The 21,003-nt window shown below is 36.4% G+C and overlaps 1 protein-coding gene across 1 annotated transcript in view; it reads left to right on the top strand.

Moving 5' to 3' along the window:
• Positions 1-11,394: 11,394 nt before the first annotated feature.
• rxfp2b (relaxin family peptide receptor 2b) overlaps positions 11,395-21,003 on the top strand; it is a 61,475-nt gene continuing 51,866 nt past the window's right edge. The window contains exon 1 of the mRNA XM_047820211.1: positions 11,395-11,727. Coding sequence (XP_047676167.1) covers positions 11,634-11,727 — 94 coding nt within the window. The 5' untranslated portion in view covers positions 11,395-11,633. The remainder of the gene's footprint in view (positions 11,728-21,003) is intronic.

Consider the following 21,003-nt stretch of genomic DNA (forward strand, 5'->3'; position numbering starts at 1 on the left):
CCACTGCTGTCAATAAACCCTTCAGGATGAATGAAGCATGGTTATGGGTTTAAACAGATTGCAGCTCAGACAAGACTAGAAATGGCTTACACTTTTATGATGTTTTTCCTTTTAAGCTTTTATACAGACTTTGAATATAGGCATGAGAGGAATCCAACAGAAAGTATAAAAGTCTTGGCTCACAAAGTTTTTGCAGACTTTTAGTTGTTTTTTTTAACTAGTGAGCAGAAGGTTGTGATTTCAAATCCCAGCAACCCCAATTCCGTGAGCAAGGCTATATCTCTAAACTGCTCTATTGTGGCCTGGCCTGTACCAAATTGGGATTAAAAACACCATAAAGGTTAGAGATGATTTCAGGATGTTAGATGCCCATCCATCGAACCTAGTTGCATATAACAGAGAAGAACCTAGTTTATGCACTAAGTAGACATTTCCATATGACTTTCTATAAATAAAATACTACTTCTTTGATGCTTTCTTTTTTCACACACAGAATTCAACATTAGATGGTGACTCAGCCATCTTAGTGTATGACTTCTAAACAATAAATAAAATGAAAGTAATATTCAGTGACGATGAAAAACATGTGAACTTGCTACATCTGATTCAGATGCTCAATGAAGGTTATTTCTCACAAAAACCACATGCTGAGATTTCAGATGATGTCGGTCACTGGGTTTAGTATACACCAGATGGAAACAGGATAGCTAAGTAAACAGGATTCATCCCCATTTTCAGGTTTATTGAAAATGCTAAGAATGTCAGGACATTTTCATATAGCACACACTGGAGAGTCAGAGTGACCATTTTTATTGTCTCATTTGCAAAACTGGCTTTTGTAAGAGTTAAAAAATGTTCTTTACAGAATATGACTAACTTAGACCCATGCTAAGAACATGGCATAAATTGAAACGTTTCTGTGGTGCTGTACAAATAAAAACTAAGAAAATAAAATGCACCATTGATGTGCAGTAGTGATATGGAGAATGTGAATGTTTATGCTTGTCTCCTTCATTACATTGTTTTTAATGTTTCTGAAGACATCATGGGAATTTACACATTTGGGTCAGAACAGATTACAAGGCACTTTGAAGTGCAGTCAAAGCTGTATAAAGTTCCACAGCCGTAAGCTCTAAGGACATCGTTCAATTTCTCCGAATGAGACAGTAATCCTATCAGAAGTCTTTTACTGAATGTGGAGCACAAACAATATAATAGGGCTTTACAGAAAAACATCCAGTTGCTATCCAGTTCCTGAGAAGTGGATCTTCCTTCTGCACACTCCAGTTCCTCCATTTTCAACAATCTGTCCATTTTTCCAACCAATTTCCTGCTAAAACTGGTGAGTATATTGTCCGTAGGAAATTTGGTGGCAGCCGAAAAAAACAGTTGTATGGCAATTCATCTTCTCATAGAGGCATTAACTAGGCTGTAACAAGGGTGGTTGCTGTTTAGTGGCTAACCCTAATCCTAACCCTAATTCTAGTGGTTAAGACAATGGACTTCTGATCAGGTCACTGCTGGGCGCTCAAGCAAAGCTCTTATTCTTTAACTGCTCAGTTGCATAAATTAAATAAATGTGTCACACTGGATATGAGCTTCTGCCAGAAGCCACAAATGTGAACATAAACAAGCCAGCCTGACTTCATTTACAACTTGATGAAGCAAAGTGTTTAATTCTCTGTTTACTGAAATGACACATTTAATTTCTACCAAAGTAATTAAGCATTATTTACAATCCAAAACTTCCATTTTAGAAATTTGTGTGGAACTGATTTATGCTGTTTACTTCCCTGATCTTTCTTCCCTTTTCTGAAGTCAACGCCAATTCTAGCATCAACATGACAAACAGAATTCCGGGTTTGTCTGTAGGTTGCAGTCTAAGAAAAAAAAATAAAATAATTTTTTTTTAACAGCTCTCATGTTCAAAGAGGTTTTGCTTAGAATCTCTTCTTTAATGGTAAACAAATGGGAGCTTTAGGTATAAAGTGGGTAGCACATCGGCACAGCAGGCAGCTTTGCAACTTCCAGGGTCCCAGTTTCAATTTCTTGTCATGTACATAAAATGCTTGAAGCATCTATTTACAATAGAATTCTTATGCTACAGATGATCACATCCACGCAAACTGCACAAAATGTTAAGAAGCACCACAAGCTGTAAACAATGAGTCACAGTAGGAGATATTGCACATATTCAATAATATAAATTAATAACATAATATCGAAGGTTAAAAGATAATGTTAACTCTTTATCCACATGAGTTTTGTTTGGGTTCTTTGTTTTCATCCCACCACCTAAAACATGCATGTTGGTGAATTAGCAAGCCTAATTTGGCCCAAGGTTTGAATTTGAGTGAACGTGCTGGTTTATAGTCAATTTCCTTTCTATTTATGATGGACTCATGTGTCTTAGAGTTCCCAGAAGAGGACCTCGTAATGCACTACTGAACATTTTTACCTTAAGTGTGTACATTGTTCACAGAAAAATAAAAATTCTAACATAACAAAATAACATATTCTATTTCAGGTTGCGAAAAAAAAAAAAAAAAAAAAAGTTAAATCTAGTACTTAAATGTAGGAGTTTCTTAGGAGGTCTTTAGTGGAGGAGTTTCTTCACTGTAGGTCGAAGTTGGTTTAATTAGTTTTTAGAAGAAAAATTATACAACAAATGTAAAGACAACAATTTAGAAAAATGTGATCTGGAGATTGGAGAAATACAGCTTTGTGTATACTTTTTAAAATGTTTTTTTATGATCTATTTTGGGAGATTTCTTTACAGTATTTTTTTTCTCTCATATTCACAACCTTTAACATTTCCACAAACTTTCAATTAACCCATATGCAGGCTACAGCAAGTGTTTACAATATGTTTATTTAGATTCTCCTTCATGTCCTTTATTCCAAGCAGGCGGCATTATTTGACCTAAAAACCGTGTTTGGGTCTGCCAAATAGCTTATACAGTAGCTGAGTTTACACAAATTAGATTAGATTAGATTAGATTCAACTTTATTGTCATTACATATGTACCAGTACAAGGCAACAAAATGCAGTTTAGGTCTAACCAGAGTGCAATAGTAGTAAGTACAGAATATACAGTTTGTACAAGATTTAAATAAGTTGAGTAAGTGGTAATATGGAGTAATTTACAGATGTGTATTTACTATAAACAAATGTACAGATCTACAGAAGGATGTGTGCTGTAACAAAATATACTATAAACAGTGATTTACAGATATGTAAGTTCCATGAATATAATATAAAACGAATATATATATACTATGAACATAATGTACAGATGAATATATATATATATATATATATATATATATATATATATATATATATATATATATATATATATATATATATATATATATATTCTGTGAATATAATATACAGATGAATATACTGTTTATTTGCTATGAACATAATATACAGATGTCTATTACTATAAGCTAAAATTTACAGAGGGTATGGGCTATAAACAAAATATATTGTTATTACGATAAACCGAAATATACAGGAGGATTTGTACTATGATCATAATATAATATACTGCTGTTATTATGAACAGAAATGAGGTGTGTATATACAATGGTAAGGCAATGGTGAACAGCAATGCCAAAAAGGAGAGCAAAAGTGCAAATGAGCATGATTTTATGTAACAGTCAATTAGTGCAATAACGAATTGTTATTCAGCATGTCATTTATTTTACTGAGTTTACACATCTGAATCCACTGCCAATCCATAAACCAAGACCAATTCACAGCCCAATTCAGTCCAGACGTTACCTCACTTCCACGCACCTGCCAGTTTAATTCACCTGTTTTCTGTTAAGCCTAATTTACCTCTGTGTAAACCAGCTCATTCTCCAGATACAGTGTCTTCTCAACATCTTTCCATTTCAGGTTATGTTCGAATTCAAATTCAAATGTATTTTTATAACGCTTTTAACAATGGACATTGTCTCAAAGGTAGCTTTACAGAACATAAACATAAAACAAAAAGTTAATATAAAGATTAATATAATACAAAAATTCAAGATTAATATCAGATCCATTTAAATGTACGTATGTGTCTGTGTTTTGTTCTTTTTTAGCTTTTTCTTCTGTCCTTCATTTTAATTCAATGTTTAATTCAATGTTAATTCATCATTTTAATTCCTATGAATTAGTTGCCTTAAATTCAGCTTCTACTGTACCTGCTGATGCATTTAGTAGGTCCGTCTGTCTCTATCTAATGGCTGCTGTTATTTTTAGTGAGGAATTGAAGGCGAAGTTTTGGTTAATTTGTAAGAGAAATATTTTGTAACTGCAACTTTAAATTATGTATCCTGGTTGTTGCTATATTGTATTCATGTTCACAGATTTTTCCAGTTGAAACTATTGCCCAAATATCTATACTCTCAGAAGAGGGACATTGAGGCAACAGCCAATTATGAAGTAGTAAAATAAACTTTATTTTAAGAAATGTTATCCCCAGTGTTGTGCTAGTTACTAAGAAATAGTAACTAGTTACCGTTACTACAGTAACTCAATTACGTTATCGATTACTTACACCAAAACATAACGTGTTACTGTTAAAAGTAACTTTTTAGTTACTTTTTAAAAGAACGTTCCCTAATGTTCCCATTAATGACCTTTTATGCGTTATGGTCTATACAAACATAAAACTGTTTGTTGATCTGCCCCTGGCTAACAGTCCGGTTAAAATCTAGTCGCTGTTGTTTGGCTGTAGGGGCTTGACTCACTTCGATTGTGTCCACCGACACCGGGTTAGCTTCTAGCTTTGTCGAGGCATGTAGTTTCTACCTCCAGATTGGAGTTGCTGTTTATCGCAGTAGATAGGACTTTTGAAATAGAAAGACACAGCTTACATTTGACTAAAAGTGTTTTGTCTAATATTGAGCATATTTCCACTTCTAGAAACTCGTTTTGCTCTTGCCTTGACTCGCCATTACTGCCGCACATACTTGAATACATGCCCACAGCGCGTCTTCATGTTTACAGTGGTTAGCATCCACCAATCCTACAATGCGTCCCTGCTGTAAACAGGTTAGTCTGTAGGCTACACTTCAGCCTAAATAAATTAATTTAAAAAAGTAACGGACAACTGCACCATATGGTAACGGAGTTACTTTATTTAAAAAGTTATGCGTTAGAGTATTAGTTACTTTTAAATGTAACTGCGTTACAGTAATGCGTTACCGCCCAACACTGGTCATCCCCCTGTAACTATATTTCATCCTTACCTGTGGCAATGTCATATGAGATGTTCTTTCATATGCCTTTTAAAAATGATTAATAATGCAAGACTGGTTAATAGTGTATCATACCGTAAATAATTCACATGACTAATTCTGAATGCTACAACCCTTTCTACGCCGTTCTGCTCTTCACTGTTCTTTTCTTGATGTTGAGGTGTTGGATGCAGGAAAAATTAGTAAGCATAAGGATCTGATTTAGGCTTAATAAGGGCAAAATTGGGGTGGGTAGATGACTGGGTCAGAGCATCTCCAAAACAGCAGGTCTTGTAGGGTGTTCCTGGTATGTAGTGGTTAATACTTGCAAAAAGAAAGGACTTTAAGTGAAGCAATGACAGGATCCTGGGCAGCCAAGGCAGGTTATTTTTATGTTATGGCTGATTAGAGTGAGTGAGTGTGAGTCTGTAATATTATATGAATCTTGATGAAATTCATTTAAATAACATACACACGTGGACAAAATTGTTGGTACCCTTCGTTCAATGAAAGAAAAACTCACAATGGTCACAGAAAAAACCTTTAATCTGACAAAAGTAATAATAAATAAAAATTCTATGAATGTTAACCAATGAAAGTCAGACATTGCTTTTCAACCATGCTTCAACACGATTATTTAAAAAAAAAAACTCATGGAACAGGCCTAGACAAAAATGATGGTACCCCTAACTTAATATTTTGTTGCACAACCTTTTGAGGCAATCACTGCAATCAGACGATTCCTGTAACTAGTGTTAATTTCGTCAGACAAGACGAAATATGTTCGTCAACAACCTTTTTTTTTCATGACTAAGACGAGACGATGACAAGACTGAACCTCTGTCCAAAAACGCTGACTAAGACTAAATTAACATGCATTATTGTTGACGAAAAAAGACGAGACGCAAATGTTTTGTATATAATAAAATCTAAGATAAAATCTTTCATTTTGTCTACAATTATCTCTGCTTTTTCATCAGCTGTTACACCTTTAAAATATTCAGAACCAGTTTGTGGCTTTGCGCTGTTTAGTGTGTGCATAGAAAAAATTCGTCCACACGTCACTCAAAAAAAAAAAAGTCCTGAGCGCAAGTCCACCGTGTAGTCGGCTTTTTGTGTTAAATTATATTTCCTGTCGCTGCACAGGCGCTTTTATTGTACATGACAGGATATTTCCCGAAGACTGGTCTTTGCATTACGATTAAAAGCAGTATCAATAAAGTAAAAAATGTGATGTGCAGTCAAGTGTGAGTGTATGCACTGTTTAAATGAGTGTTCTCAACTTCTCACTGATACTTTTGTGATTCGTGGACTGTAAATAGGTTGTATTTTAGGCCTATTCTTTTCAGTTTTTTTCAGTATTTTAGGCCTATTCTTTTCAGTTTTCAGTACATTTATTTTATTTCTGATTTGAACAGAAACAGAGGGGTCACGGTGGCTTAGTGGTTAGCACGTTCGCCTCACACCTCCAGGGTCGGGGGTTCGATTCCCGCCTCCGCCTTGTGTGTGTGGAGTTTGCATGTTCTCCCCGTGCCTCTGGGGTTTCCTCCGGGTACTCCGGTTTCCTCCCCCGGTCCAAAGACATGCATGGTAGGTTGATTGGCATCTCTGGAAAATTGTCCGTAGTGTGTGTGTGTGTGTGTGTGAGTGAATGAGAGTGTGTGTGTGCCCTGTGATGGGTCGGCACTCCGTCCAGGGTGTATCCTGCCTCGATGCCCGATGACGCCTGAGATAGGCACAGGCTCCCCGTGACCCGAGAAGTTCGGATAAGCGGTAAAAAATGAATGAATGAATGAATGAATGAACAGAAACATGACACAAGGCAACCAAAACAGTTTTAAAAACCTTTGTAACTTAAGTCGTCAGTCGGAGTCTGTTGGGCCCCGGCTTTTGAATTGTGTTGGTTAAAATAAAATACTCTTCAGAACAGGTTAATCATTTGTGAATGTGTCTCCTAAATCAGAAATTGAAAACCAGACACGTTTAACATTTGCATTCAACAAAAATTTAGTTATTTTAAAAAAAGATTACATTTTTTTGACTAAAACTAGGCTAAAATTAAAAGACTTTTAGTCGACTAAAACTTGACTAACAAAAAAAGATGTGTGAATGACTACATATGACTAAAACTAACAAGGACATTTGGCACAAGACTAAGACTAAATTAAAAATAGGTGACGAAATTAACACTACCTGTAACTGTCAATGAGACTTCTGCACCTCTCAGCAGGTATTTTGGCCAACTCCTCGTGAGCAAACTGCTCCAGTTGTTTCCGGTTTGAAGGGTGTCTTTTCCAGACGTTTCAGATGTTTCTGCTCCTTCCAAAGATGGTCGATAGGATTGAGGTCAGGGCTCATAAGGCCACTTTAGAATAATCCAGTGTTTTCCTCTTAGCCATTTTTGGGTGTTTTTAGCTGTGTGTTTTGGGTCATGGTCCTGTTGCAAGACCCATGACCTGCGACTGAGACCAAGTTTTCTGACACTGGCCAGCACATTTCTCTCTAGAATCCCTTGATGGTCTTCAGATTTCATTGTACCCTGCACAGATTCAAGACACCCTGTGCCAGATGCAGCAAAGCAGCCCCAGAACATAACAGAGCCTCCTCCATGTTTCACAGTAGGGACAATGTTCTTTTCTTGATATGCTTCATTTTTCCGTCTGTGAACATAGAGCTGATATGCCTTGGCAAAAAGTTCCATTTTTGTCTCATCTGTCCATAGGACATTCTCCCAGAAGCTTTGTGGCTTGTCAACATGTAGTTTGGCATATTATAGCTTTTTTATGATTTTTTTTCAACAATGGTGTCCTCTTGTAGTATCCCATGTAGTCTCCTTTGGCTCAAACAACGATGGATGGTGCGATCTAACACTGATGTTCCTTGAGCATGAAGTTTACCTTGGATCTCTTTAGAAGTCTTTCTGGGCTCTTTTGTTACCATTCGGATTATCCTTCTTTTTGATTTGTCATCAATTTTCCTCCTGCGGCCATGTCCAGGGAGGTTGGCTACAGTCCCATGGATCTTAAATTTCTGAATAATATGTGCAACCATAGTCACAGGAACATCTACTGTAGTTACTTGGAGATGGTCTTATAGCCTTTACCTTTATCATGCTTGTCTATAATTTACTTTCTAATCTCCTGAGACAACTCTTTCCTTCGCTTCCTCTGGTCCATGTTGAGTGTGGTACACACCATGTCACCATACAACACAGTGACTACCTGGAGCCCTATATATAGGCCCACTGACTGATTACAAGATTGTAGACACCTGTGATGCTAATTAGGGGACACACCTTGAATTAACATGTCCCTTTGGTCACATTATTTTCAGTCTTTTCTAGGAGTACCATCATTTTTGTCTAGGCCTGTTCCATGTGTTTATTTTTTTAAATAATCCCGTTGAAGCATGGTTGAAAAGCAATGTCTGACTTTCTTTGGTTAACATTCATAGAATTTTTGTTTATTATTACTTTTGTCAGATTAAAGTTTCTTCTGTGACCATTGTGTTTTTCTTTCATTGACCGAAGGGTACCAACAATTTTGTCCACGTGTTTATTTAGGATTGCTTCTGTAAAGTAAACCTTTCAAACATTTTGTGATGCAAGGTGTTACTGGACTTAGTTTCCAGCCTGCTCAAATCTCTAGCTGCAGCGATGAAGATAAGCCACTCCTGCTAGCCATAAACTCTTCGAGCTAAAGCCAACTCAATCCAATCCCTGAAGCAGACTGAGCCAGTAGTGCCTCATTGAAGAGGATCTTGCTTAATGACGGTGTCGAGTCAATATTCACAAGTGCACTTAGGCAACATATTTTCTCAGAAACACATACAAATTAGAATTATTATACACTCCAGCCAAGAGAGCACTTATGAAACATTAGAGTGATAGGGCATGAGCTCAAAGACCCTCTGGAGCCTGTCTTTGCAGAGGCATACGTACGTCTTGAATATTCTTCGTGTCACTCATCAGTCGATTAACAGGTTGAATTAATATTTTTTTTATATCATTTACAAATATGTTTGTTTTGTGTTTAACAAATATGTTTTCTGACAGCGGCCATATGCCTTTCTGGTGAATATTTTGAAACATGGTATTACAAAAAAAAATAGCCATAAAAAACACAGTGTAGGTCAAGTGATGACGCTTTTTTCAATATAGCAACTCTACTGTTGTTATTTGTTGTCATTGCATCATTATTACCACAATCTCTCTCTGAATTAATCTAAACCAATCACGGTCATCATTTAGTGGCTGCTTGAACCCCAGCCTTCTGAGCATCAACCCAGAGCCTTAACCTCTTAAGGCCTAATCGTCTGGTTGAAGTTCTAATAATTTGGAGGCCATTTGCTGATGCGTGAGGAAGGCACAACATGGACATCTAGGAGAAGAAGAAGACTTGCTGTGAATATTATCACTTAGAAACCATAAATATAGCTTTGGTCAGCAATCAACTCAAACGGTTTTGCATTTAAGTCTCCATTAGTATCAGCTGAAAACTCGACAGATCTCATTTTATAAGTAGAATCAATTTTAAGGTTATGAAGTTGCACTTTTAAAACATATATTACACATTTATAGAAAGAAAATGATTTATAATCACACTGTCGTGTGTCACCCAAATGAGGATGGGTTTATTTTGAGCCCGGTGCCTCTCAAGATTTCTTACTCATATCATTCCTGGAAGTTTCCATTGCTTCTGGCTAGCTCATTAGGGATACATTTAAAATTGATCATTTCTATCTTGACTTTATATATTGCGGTTAAACTGCTTTGTGACAATGTCTACTGTTAAAGATGCTGTAGAAATTAAACAGAAATGAGAGGTTGTGTGCTTAGAATACATATACAATACATTACAGCACAGTAGAATACTTTTCTTCACATATCCCATTTGAAGAGGTTGGGGTCAGAATGCAGGGGCAGCTATGATACAGTGCCCCTGGAGCAGCGAAGGTTAAGAGCTTTGCTCAATTGCCCAACAGTGGCAGATTGGCAATGATGGGTTTTATATATATATATAAAATATATTTGTTATATATATAATGTATTATTATTATTATTATTATTATTATTATTATTATTATTATTATTATTATTATTGTTTTGTTGTTGGTATTGTTGGTATTATTATTATCCTGACTCTGCTTTATATGTACACACACCCGTATCTCTTCTTCCAGGTTGCCGTATGGCAGGACTAAGAGTATGGATTAAAAAGGAGGGGGTTAGAGGACGACGCTCTGAAGGAGAAAGGAGACACTTTATATGGAGGAGAGCATCACAGATGATCAATTCTCTTGTGCCTCATTCAGAGCAATCCATCTCTTTGATCGGATAGATTCAGTGCTTTTATCTGTAGAGGCAGTTCTTCGCTAGAAACGACGACCACCAAGATGGACAGATAGAGTGAAACAGACTAAACGACAAGAGAGAGAAGGAAAGTCAAAGAAAGAGTGACAAATGGAAAGAGTGAGAAACTAAAAGAAAACAGAGAGGGGGAATGACAGAGAGAAATGAAAAAGGACAGAGAGAGAGAGAGAGAGAGAGAGAGAGAGAGAGAGAGAGAGAGTGAAGAAAGACACACACACACACACACACACACACACACACACACACACACACACACACACACACACACACACACACACACCACTTCAATAGGCTGCCTACGGACCTGTTGGTTGATTGGCATCCCTGGAAAAAATGTCCGTAGTGTGTGAGTGTGTGAGTGAATGAGAGTGTGTGTGTGTGTGTGTGTGTGTGTGTGTGTGTGTGTGTGTGTGTGTGTGTGTGTGTGTGTGTGCGCCCTGCGATGCGTTGGCACGGGTGTATCCTGCCTTGATGCCCAATGACGCCTGATAGGCACAGGCTCCGCGTGACCTGAGAAGTTCGTATAAAGCGGTAGAAAATGAATGAATGAATGAATGAATGAATGATTCACTTCAAACCCTTTATTTAAGAATTAGCTGAAGTTGTTATGAGATAAATGAGAATATGGTATAGCGTTTCTGACACATAGCCGCATGTCCCCTTTCATCCCCTCGTTCTCGTGACATTACTTTATTACCGTAAAGCTCAGGATAGACGTTTCCCATGTGTGTGTGTGTGTGTGTGTGTGTGTGTGTGTGTGTGTGTGTGTGTGTGTGTGTGTGTGTGTGTGTGTGTGTGTGAGAGAGTGCGCGCGAGGGCGCGCGTGTGTGTGAGTAGCCGGCGTGAGGTGCTCAGCGTCAGTCAGTCACTTTTGTGCCTGTGGTGTCAACACTTTCTCCCGGACATGCTGACAGCCGGGACATGGCATGGAGCGTGCAGAAGACTTTTTGGTGTTTGTTGAGACGCGCAGGAGGTGTGTGTGAAGCTGAGGTTTGAGTGGGGCTCCGTGCACACAGCCATCATGAGCTCAGGCACTCACCGCGCCGGCTATTCTTTCTGTTCGGATATTATTTCACTGGTGCAGTCGCTTCTCGTGTTTATGACCACAATCAGAGGTAAGTGTGTGTGTGTGTGTGTTTGTGAGAAAGAAGCGTTAAAATTAGTATTAATTAGTGTGTGTGTGTGTGTGTGTGTGTGTGTGTGTGTATTAATTAAGTGAGTATTAATAAAGTGTGTGTGTGTGTGTGTGTGTGTGTGTGTGTGTGTGTGTATATATATATATATATTCCTCATCCTCATTATATTTATATATAATATGAGAGATAGAGATATAGAGAGATATGTATGTATAGATCGACAGCAATAATAATAATAATAATAATAATAATAATAATAATAATAAAAGGAGGAGGAAGAAAACAAGTCTATTGAGCTTTGCATTATTAACAGTTGTTATTGTTATTTGTAATTTATTATTATTACAAGCATCTATGACAAACTTAGTAAATGTTAATACTTAATATTAATAATGACATTGATAACTCACATTTGACATCTGTTTTTTGTTAAATAATAATAATAATAATAATAATAATAATAATAATAATAACAATAATAAGAATCATCATCATCATCATCATCATTTCTCACCTACCCAGTCTCTTTGTGTCTATATTTGCTTTAGCGTGCTCTTTAGCTGGTTGGCATAATGCAGGAAACTCAGTGTGACTCTTCTGCTAAACCTGCTAATTAAGATCAGCTTACATGTAATCTACATATTATTAAATGCCAGTTCCACTAATCCATCTATTTAGTACTGATAACATGGTGGAGAACATAGAATGCAGCCTGATGTAGAATTAGTTTACAGCGCTGCGATATCCCAGTTCTGGAAAAGCTTGAGTTGTCTTTGTGGACATATATATATTAGGATGTTACAAATTTTATTTACTTAGTCCAGAAGTCTTAATATGGCAAAAATAAGGATATTCCAAAAGACGGATGGAATTGATCTCTGTCTGACCTCATTTTCATTCCCAGTTGTTTGAAAGTGTGACCCACCACTGTTTTTTTTTTTAATGATTAATTCTTTCCCATAACAGTTTTACTCTGAATAAGTGCCGCCATGGTGTGAGTTGGAAATTGATTTAAAAGGAAAATTCGATCTCCATCTGTGGTGCCATTAATGCACCCTAAGGTCTGGCATTGTAGAAACCCATTCGCATGCCGGATTGTTAATTCACATTTATTGCACCAATGTTTATTAGGAAATAAAATCATTGCCAATCGCTAAACAGTACTAAAAGTATTTTTTCCCTCACATTTTGTCCGTTATACATCCATGTGTTTAAAATGATCCGAACAGTGCATGTAAAGGAAAGGATAATGGCATTCTGTGCACAGATCCAGTATATATGATGGTAGCACGATGATAATGCAACAATTTGACAGAAAGAGACATCTGTATTTTGGGGCAGAGTAGAGCATGAACACGGAGCGTCATTTTGTACTGAAAGAATGTGAATTGTGACAAAGTAAGATACGAAGGAAGGATGATCGTGGCTGTGAGTTTGGCAGCCAGAGACATCACTAGATTTGTAATAGAATTAAAACTGTCAGGTCTTCCTATGGTAAAGGTGCTCATTATGTGTGTGTGTGTGTCTCGGTGTACTAACTCAAATGCATGAACACACGATCCATTGTGTTCAGCACATGATCCACCGAAAATCTAAATCCGGCTGGCGCCTGATGTACTTGATTTGTGCTGAAACTAAGAAGAATTTTAACTTTTACATGCAGTATTGGGACACTCCAGATCAACATGTTTTTCTACTAAAGGATTTGGATGTAACGCATACTTCATCTGCAGACTCTTATTCCTGATCTATCTACTGCCTCTGAAGGTTTCTTTTTCCATAGTATCCCATGTAGACTTTCCTTGCCTCTTTGCCAGACTTTTCTTGAAAGTTCATGAAGTTTGTTTTTAAAAGTGCTATATGATTCAAAGTTGCATTCAATTAGAAGAGAAATAAGGATGAGAACCAGGGAAGTCTTTGGACTGTTCAAAATACAAGTATGATATTCGGCTCGGCATGTGTGAGGCAGGTGTTGGGCCGCCGCTGTGGAGTTGCTTATTTATAGCTGAGCATTTCAGATCGAAATTCTCCAAGCGACGTTCGACTTGAGACTTGACGAGAAAAAAACATCTGTACAACTGAACGACTGAGAAACAAGCGTCCTAACTTTGAATGTTTTTTTTAATCTATTCATTTGAAGTCATTTCTCAGGGCCAGAAGTGATTTGCTTGCAGTGCATCATGGGTAAGCCCCAAGGTTTCTTGTCCAGCAAATCAACACCATATGAGGAATCAAAAATAAAGACATCTTGTTAGAACAGAATTTATGTGCTCATCGTTTAGTTACATGTCATAAAAACAGTAAATATTTGTGTAATAGCAAATACACAACTACAAAAAAAGTGCTTCCAAAGGTCAGTAGTTATAGTGTTAAGTGGAAATGTTTTTAAGAAGAAAACTGTAGAGTGGAACATTTTAAAGGTCTATCGACAGACATTGTGGCTGTCTGCTGGTTGGACGTTTAAGTGAAGTCCAACTAAACTGAATCAGCTAGCTGATTTGAGCATCGAGATAAACAGCTGGAATGAAAACCTGCAGCCACATCAGCCCTCGACAGAACACCTTCATGACCCGTTTCAGGAACCTTAAATATCACGTATATAAAAAGCTCTGCAGTGTGGTGGATCATCAACGGTTGCATCGGTGTAGAGCAGACAGTCTCAAACATTTTTGGTCACCGATTCAAGTTTAACAATTTCAAATATTTGGTACACCTGCAAAAACTTGCTAATGAAAATTGTATTCATGTATTCATAAAAATCATTTGTGCTCCTAGTGACAAAGCTCTTCAAAATTCAAAATAGAAAAGTAATTCATAAAGCATCTTAACCCTTAAAAGAGCTATTAAGGTCAAAAAGTCTTAGGAGTATTGAGGAGGACTTTGAAGAGGCTTAAGAGTTTCTTTATCAGAGGAGAAAATGGCTGAAACTGAAGAGGGAGAAGAAATGTGTTGTATATAATATTTAATAATGATAGCTAATAAGATGATGCAGATTAGATCGTGAAGAGATTATTTTTTATTGAACCAATCGTGTTAGAGATAACATTTGGCGCGATGACATTTCTGCTCTGTGTCGGAGATTTTTACATTTGCATTACATTTATTACATTTATAACATACAGATGTTAGAACATCTCTAATATGATCGGTCACGAACGTAATCCCTACACGATATAAACACAAATATCTTAACATAGAGACAAAGCGAAGGCTTATAATAGAACAGATTTTAAAGGTTTTCCTTTTTTTAATCAGACAACCAATCACAGTCTTCAAAACCATGTGTCACCTAGTAACAGGGATAAGCCCCGCCTCCTCTTTAAGATCAAAGTTGTTGTATTTTCTTTGCTCAGAGCTGCTCTGCGATCACTGAGTGCTCCTGAATCACTCTTACGATTCCTAGTTAGATATTTCTAAGCTAAATTAGCTCTCTGAGATCATTCTTACAATCTTTATGAATACCGGCCCTTACTTATTAAACTGAGCTTAACTGATTCAAATTAAAAACATAAACACACAAAATACAGTACATTTAATTGTTATACCTCAAATCCAGAAAGGTTTCATATCTTTGTTCATAACTTTGTTCTTTATCTTTCCATTTTTAATGATGCTTTTATAAAGCACTTGTGTAAGAGTTCTTATACATTATGAATTATTAAAGCACCACTGATAAATATGTAAATAACAACTGCAGTAGATTAAAGTTAAGGTGAGCTACAAAAAAAAATCTCATTTTAGCTATTAGATCATAGCACAGAAAAAAGTCGGGATCCTGTGGGGTCATTCATTTATGTTGGCTTTACCAAATATTTAAACTATTGCTTGACTTTTTAACCTTTGTATGAAATGAAGAACTTGTCCAGGTCATCAGTTCATCAGAGTTTCTCTTCACTGTCCTGTTACATCCGTTCTTTACGTTTGGATGAATTGGTCAGGTCGTTCATCTGAGGCAGCTTTTCCAAATCTGGACTTTGGCGACACTTTAGACAACCTGCATTTAGAGAAACATTAAACTAAAGGGTAATCTCTGGTGTCAAAATCCCAAGGACGAGGCCGAGACACGGAGAAATGTTGTGAACGTTTGCGTTGGCTGGCTTCGAGCTTCAGACATGCTTTGTAAATCTTAAGCTAAACTTTCTTTCTGAGATTTATTTCAAAGATACAGTTTTAATCCTTTTGCATGTGAAGTTGAAGAATTTGCACTCGAATAACAAAAAAAATATTTGTAACACTTTTTATTATACATATGGTCTCAATGCCGCTTTATAGCCACAAGACCTCAAACGGTGTGGAATAACTCACAAAGAGGAGAAATCATGAGAGGAAAACTGATCAGAGACAGTTTATCATCCTTTGACTGAAACTGGGTTATTGTAGGTAATTAAGTATACGTTTCCAGTGATTACATTTAGTAATATAATAGTTATATATCAGTATAATAAAAAAAAAATAACATTATAAACTAAAATCATTTAATCATCTCATTGGACTTAAATATCCAGGAATTAAATCTTTGTTGTTTATTTTTATTAGATTTACTAAAGAACTTGTTATATATATGAATAAATATACAGAGACAGGTTTGATTTTAAGACTAGACATTTGCATTCATGAGGATGAGGTTCCCTTCTGAGTCTGGTTCCTCTTAAGGTTTCTTCCTCATATCATCTCAGGAAGTTTTTCCTTGCCGCCGTCACCTCAGGCTTGATCATTAGGGATATGGATTATCCCTATTTTTTTTTCTTATTATTATATATTTATTTCTTTTTTCTCTCTGTTCTGTTTCCATACTTGTAAAAAGCTGTTTTTAGACAATGGGAATTGTTAAAAGTGCTATACAAAGAAATTGAATTGAATTGAATTCAATTTTATCCCAGTAAACCCTGACTACTTTTTATTGATCTTTTTTGGATCGCGAGTGTTTCAGAAGCAAAGCAGTCATGCGTTTCCGCCAAATACTTTACTGCTGACCACAAATTTGATGCAGGATTAGTTCAGAGTAAAATATTTGGCATTTGGCACCTAGAGTGCAGTGAACTTCTGGGTATTAGATCAATATACAAACTCAATTTAAGTCAAACGCTAAGAATGATACGCTAATCAACAGAAAACAACTTACCACACATTTCTTGTTTGTAGTGATGGACTACTCGTATTGTGTTTCATGTACTTTATATTGAACATTTTTCCTGTTTTCTTTGTGCCTTTGCTGGCTGTTTTGTACTGAACATAGCAAAATAATCAGTGACAGTGTTTTGTAATGCACCTCAACATAAAGCGCAGTTTCTGTTAACAACACAAAGTGTTTTATTCCTCTTATACCACAGCAATTTGCCAAAGATTACATTTTTTTTTTAATTCATTAACGGATGGCACGTCATCCTTTTAAAACATTCATACTTCAATTTTTTTTCCAATTCAATTCAATTCAATTCAAGTTTATTTGTATAGCGCTTTTTACAATAGACATTGTCTCAAAGCAGCTTTACAGAACATAAACATAGAGCAGAAGGTAAACATAATTAATGATAAAGGAAATAATGAATAATAAAAGAAATAAGAATTAACAGAATAAAAATTCTAGATTATTATTTTTTTGTTGATGAAACATCTGAATGATAATGAACTTCTTTTTTATCACTTTCATCAAATGTTCAACAGTCGTTCCCTCGCCATCCACTCGCTTGCAGATTGTAACAGAAAAAAAAGCTCAGATCAGAAAATGTAAATTTGTCTGTGTTGAAGACTTCTAAAGTTCAAAGTTCAAAGCATTTACTGTCATAATTCACAGTGAGGAAAACAAGTTTCCTTGTACAATGAATTTATCTCTATAACACACACACACATAATAAATAAAACTAAGCTGCAGGAATAGAAATAAAGACAACCAGTAATAATAATAATAATAATAATAATAATAATAATAATAATAATAATAATAATATGTTTAATTTATATAGCGCCTTTCCAGTACAGTATTTCAAGACAAATGAAATATAGTGTAACATACATATATATATTCGTCGGACATTTGCCCACGACGAAGGATCATACATAAACATACATATACATATTCGTTGGACATTTGCCCATGACGAAGGATCACATGCAGCTGCATAACAGAAGACAGGACTATACACAAAAACATACAGTACATGATATAGGACTCTACATAGTACACGATACATACACCACATTTCAGAAAAATTAAGGACTCCTAATAAATATGCATTTTCTGATAGTGAAGGTTGAAAAGGTGGGTCTTAAGCCTTGATTTAAATTCAGACAATGTGGTGATGGTTCTGAATGCAATGGGTAGGGAGTTCCATAGTGTTGGAGCAATGACAGAAAAGGATCTGCCACCCACAGAGGATAAACGGTATCTAGGAATACAAAGAAGTTCAGTAATATGCATATATCTATATGTGCACGTGTAGAATATTGACTACTTTTGTGCATAGTAGTACAGTAACAGCATGATAATAGTAGTATGATTACAAATAATCAATAATAACAATAGCAGCAGTGACATTAACAAATGTGCAGATTGAGATGAAACAGTTCAGTGACCGCTGGTTACTCATTAAAGAGTCTAATAGTAGGGGAAAAAGGAATTACTTAATCTGTAAGTCCTGCATTTCACACTCCTATACCTCCGTCCTGACGGTAAGAGTGTGAACAATCCATGTTAGGTGGGTGGTGTCCTTAAGGATGGAGGCAACTTGAGAGTTCCTGTGAACCCTGCAATGTTAAATAGCCCACAGAGAGAACAGTGGAGTCTTCACCAACCCATGCAGACTTTTACAGTCCGTCACAGTAGTTCCTATGATATAAAACTAAATAAAAGTGTTGGCACTGGAGACTCCTTCCATAAATTTTTCATAAATAGTAACTACAGTAAGTGCCTCCTCACTGAAAGCCTCATGTTTTTGCCATATATTAGCTTCCCTGTATGGCAGATGGGCCACAGGGTAACAAACAAACCTTGGTACTATAGAAACCTGTGATTAGTCTCATCTCATGCTGCTGTTATAGAAGATATGTGATTTTCTATCCAGTTTGGAAGTGTACCCAGGAGGTGCTGGAGTAAAGCTTCTGGGATCTAGGTTTGGTTTGATCAGATCCAGGAAAGCTGGCCCACTTCCTGATCTACTTTAAGCCTTCGTTATTGATTTATGACAGTAATCAAAGCAAGTGCAATGCTTTAGCCATCTCTGGGATATAATGCTATAAAAACGTCATACTAAAGTTTCAGGACAAATATTTATTTAAGTATTAGTCACTCATTTGCTCCACGTCTCTGGAAAACATAAGAAATATGACTTCTGATTTTTAGGAAATACAACTCTTATTCTTGTGCGATATGAATTGTATTTAAATTATTTGTCAAGCATTTAGTATTAATGCAGGCTTTGTCTTTGTTCTTGATTGCCGTAAATTTTGCAGAGTATAATATATATATATATAATATATATATATATTCAGAATATTAATAGAAAAGTTATTAGTCAGGAATATTTGCTTTAATTTTTTCCCATATCATCAGTCTTTTCCCTCTAACATTTAGCATTTAGATATCTTTACCCAGAGTGACCCAAACATCCTCAGGATTAGGTTGCTAGATCAGAGACAAAAGAATACTGTTGAGCTAAATCTCAAAAGAGATTCGTACAGCATAAAATGTCAACACATAGATTAAGGGATTTGTTATTAAAGTTAAATAAGTGCTTTCATATGTTTGGTGAAGATGTTGGACTTCTGTGTTTATTTGAATACAGGGGAAAGTTCATTCAACACCATCTGGGTACTGTAATAATTGTATAACATGCTTGAAACTCACCCAGACATTTGGAGAATATAACAGATGAAACGCATTAACGGGATCCAAACGCATTGGGATCACGATGGAAACGCTGGAGTTGTGAGACAGCTATGCTGCCCTCAGAGGCAAACTGGGGATGTTGTAGCTTAATGGTTAAGTTGGTGGGTTACTGATTGGAAGGTTGTGAGATCGAATCCCTGGGCCGCCAGGCTGTTACTGCTGGGCCCCTGAGTAAGGCCCTTAACTGTCAGTTTTATAAAATGAGTTAAAAATGTGATTTGCTCTGGATAAGATTTGCTAAATGAAAAATGTCTCCTAAATATAAACAGCTGTGTTTTTATCACTGTATTGACTCTCCCATGTACACTCACAGCTTTATAATAAAAAACAAATTCATGTCAAATGCATCATATTTTAATCTGAAATGTTCCTTATATTTTCTTACTTCATAATGATCTTCCTTTAACCGCAAAGATATTTTTTCTGTAATACTCAAACTCATTTTTATGCTTGTATAACATCATGAGGCACCTGAATATGCCCATAGCCAAGGCAATAACTACTAATTTATGTCTACATGAAGGGAGTTAAGGTTAAGATCGATCGGCATCATATTAATTAGAGGAAAGAAAAAAAGTCTCCCAGATAGCAAGACAAACTATATTAATAAAGTTCGTCGCAACAAACTTTGATGTTGGCTTTGATGAGGCAAGTATTAGCAAAGGCCGGTGCTTTTTGGAGGCAAGTGGACTTAAGGGTCAGTGTTACTTTTGGAGGCAAGTGCACATAAAACTTGTGAAAATTAGTGGAGCGCTAGGGTGCCAAAACATTTGGAGGCAAGTGGAGAGGAGCATGTGACGTAACCCGAAAACCTGTGATACAATTCCGCTTCTTGGGCTGAGTGTTTTGATATGCCACATGTCCATGTTTTGCTAATGTTATTTGTTTTCACGTGACATCACATGACATCATGTGACGTCATCAGAATACTCGCAAGGAAGTTCTCCTCATTGTTCTGAATGTTTTGATATGTCACATGTCCATGTTGTAAAAACTTTTTTGATTTTGCATATTTTGGGGGCGGGGCTGCGGCACAACCTAAAGGCCAGTCAGTACACCAATTTAAATCTTTGTTCAGAGTATCACCCTAAAGGAGCTGGCTGAGTTTGGTGTAGATAGTTCGAAAGCTTGCCGAGTTATAAACCTCTAAAGTTTATAATGGGAGTCTATGGGGAAAAAAGGCCAATTTCAGACCCGGTACCGAAAGTACCGGTTCTCGAATCGCTTAGAAAAGTAATAGCAAAAAACCTCAGACTAGGGTCTACAACATATCTGAATTTGGTTCATGTGGCTCAAAAGCCCTAGGAGGAGTTCCTCGATAAATTTTTGTCTAAGCTTAAATAGGAAAACAGAATGTTGGCTTCTACAAA

Source organism: Tachysurus fulvidraco, chromosome 11 (genome assembly GCF_022655615.1).
Source record: "Tachysurus fulvidraco isolate hzauxx_2018 chromosome 11, HZAU_PFXX_2.0, whole genome shotgun sequence".
Lineage (NCBI taxonomy): Eukaryota > Metazoa > Chordata > Actinopteri > Siluriformes > Bagridae > Tachysurus > Tachysurus fulvidraco.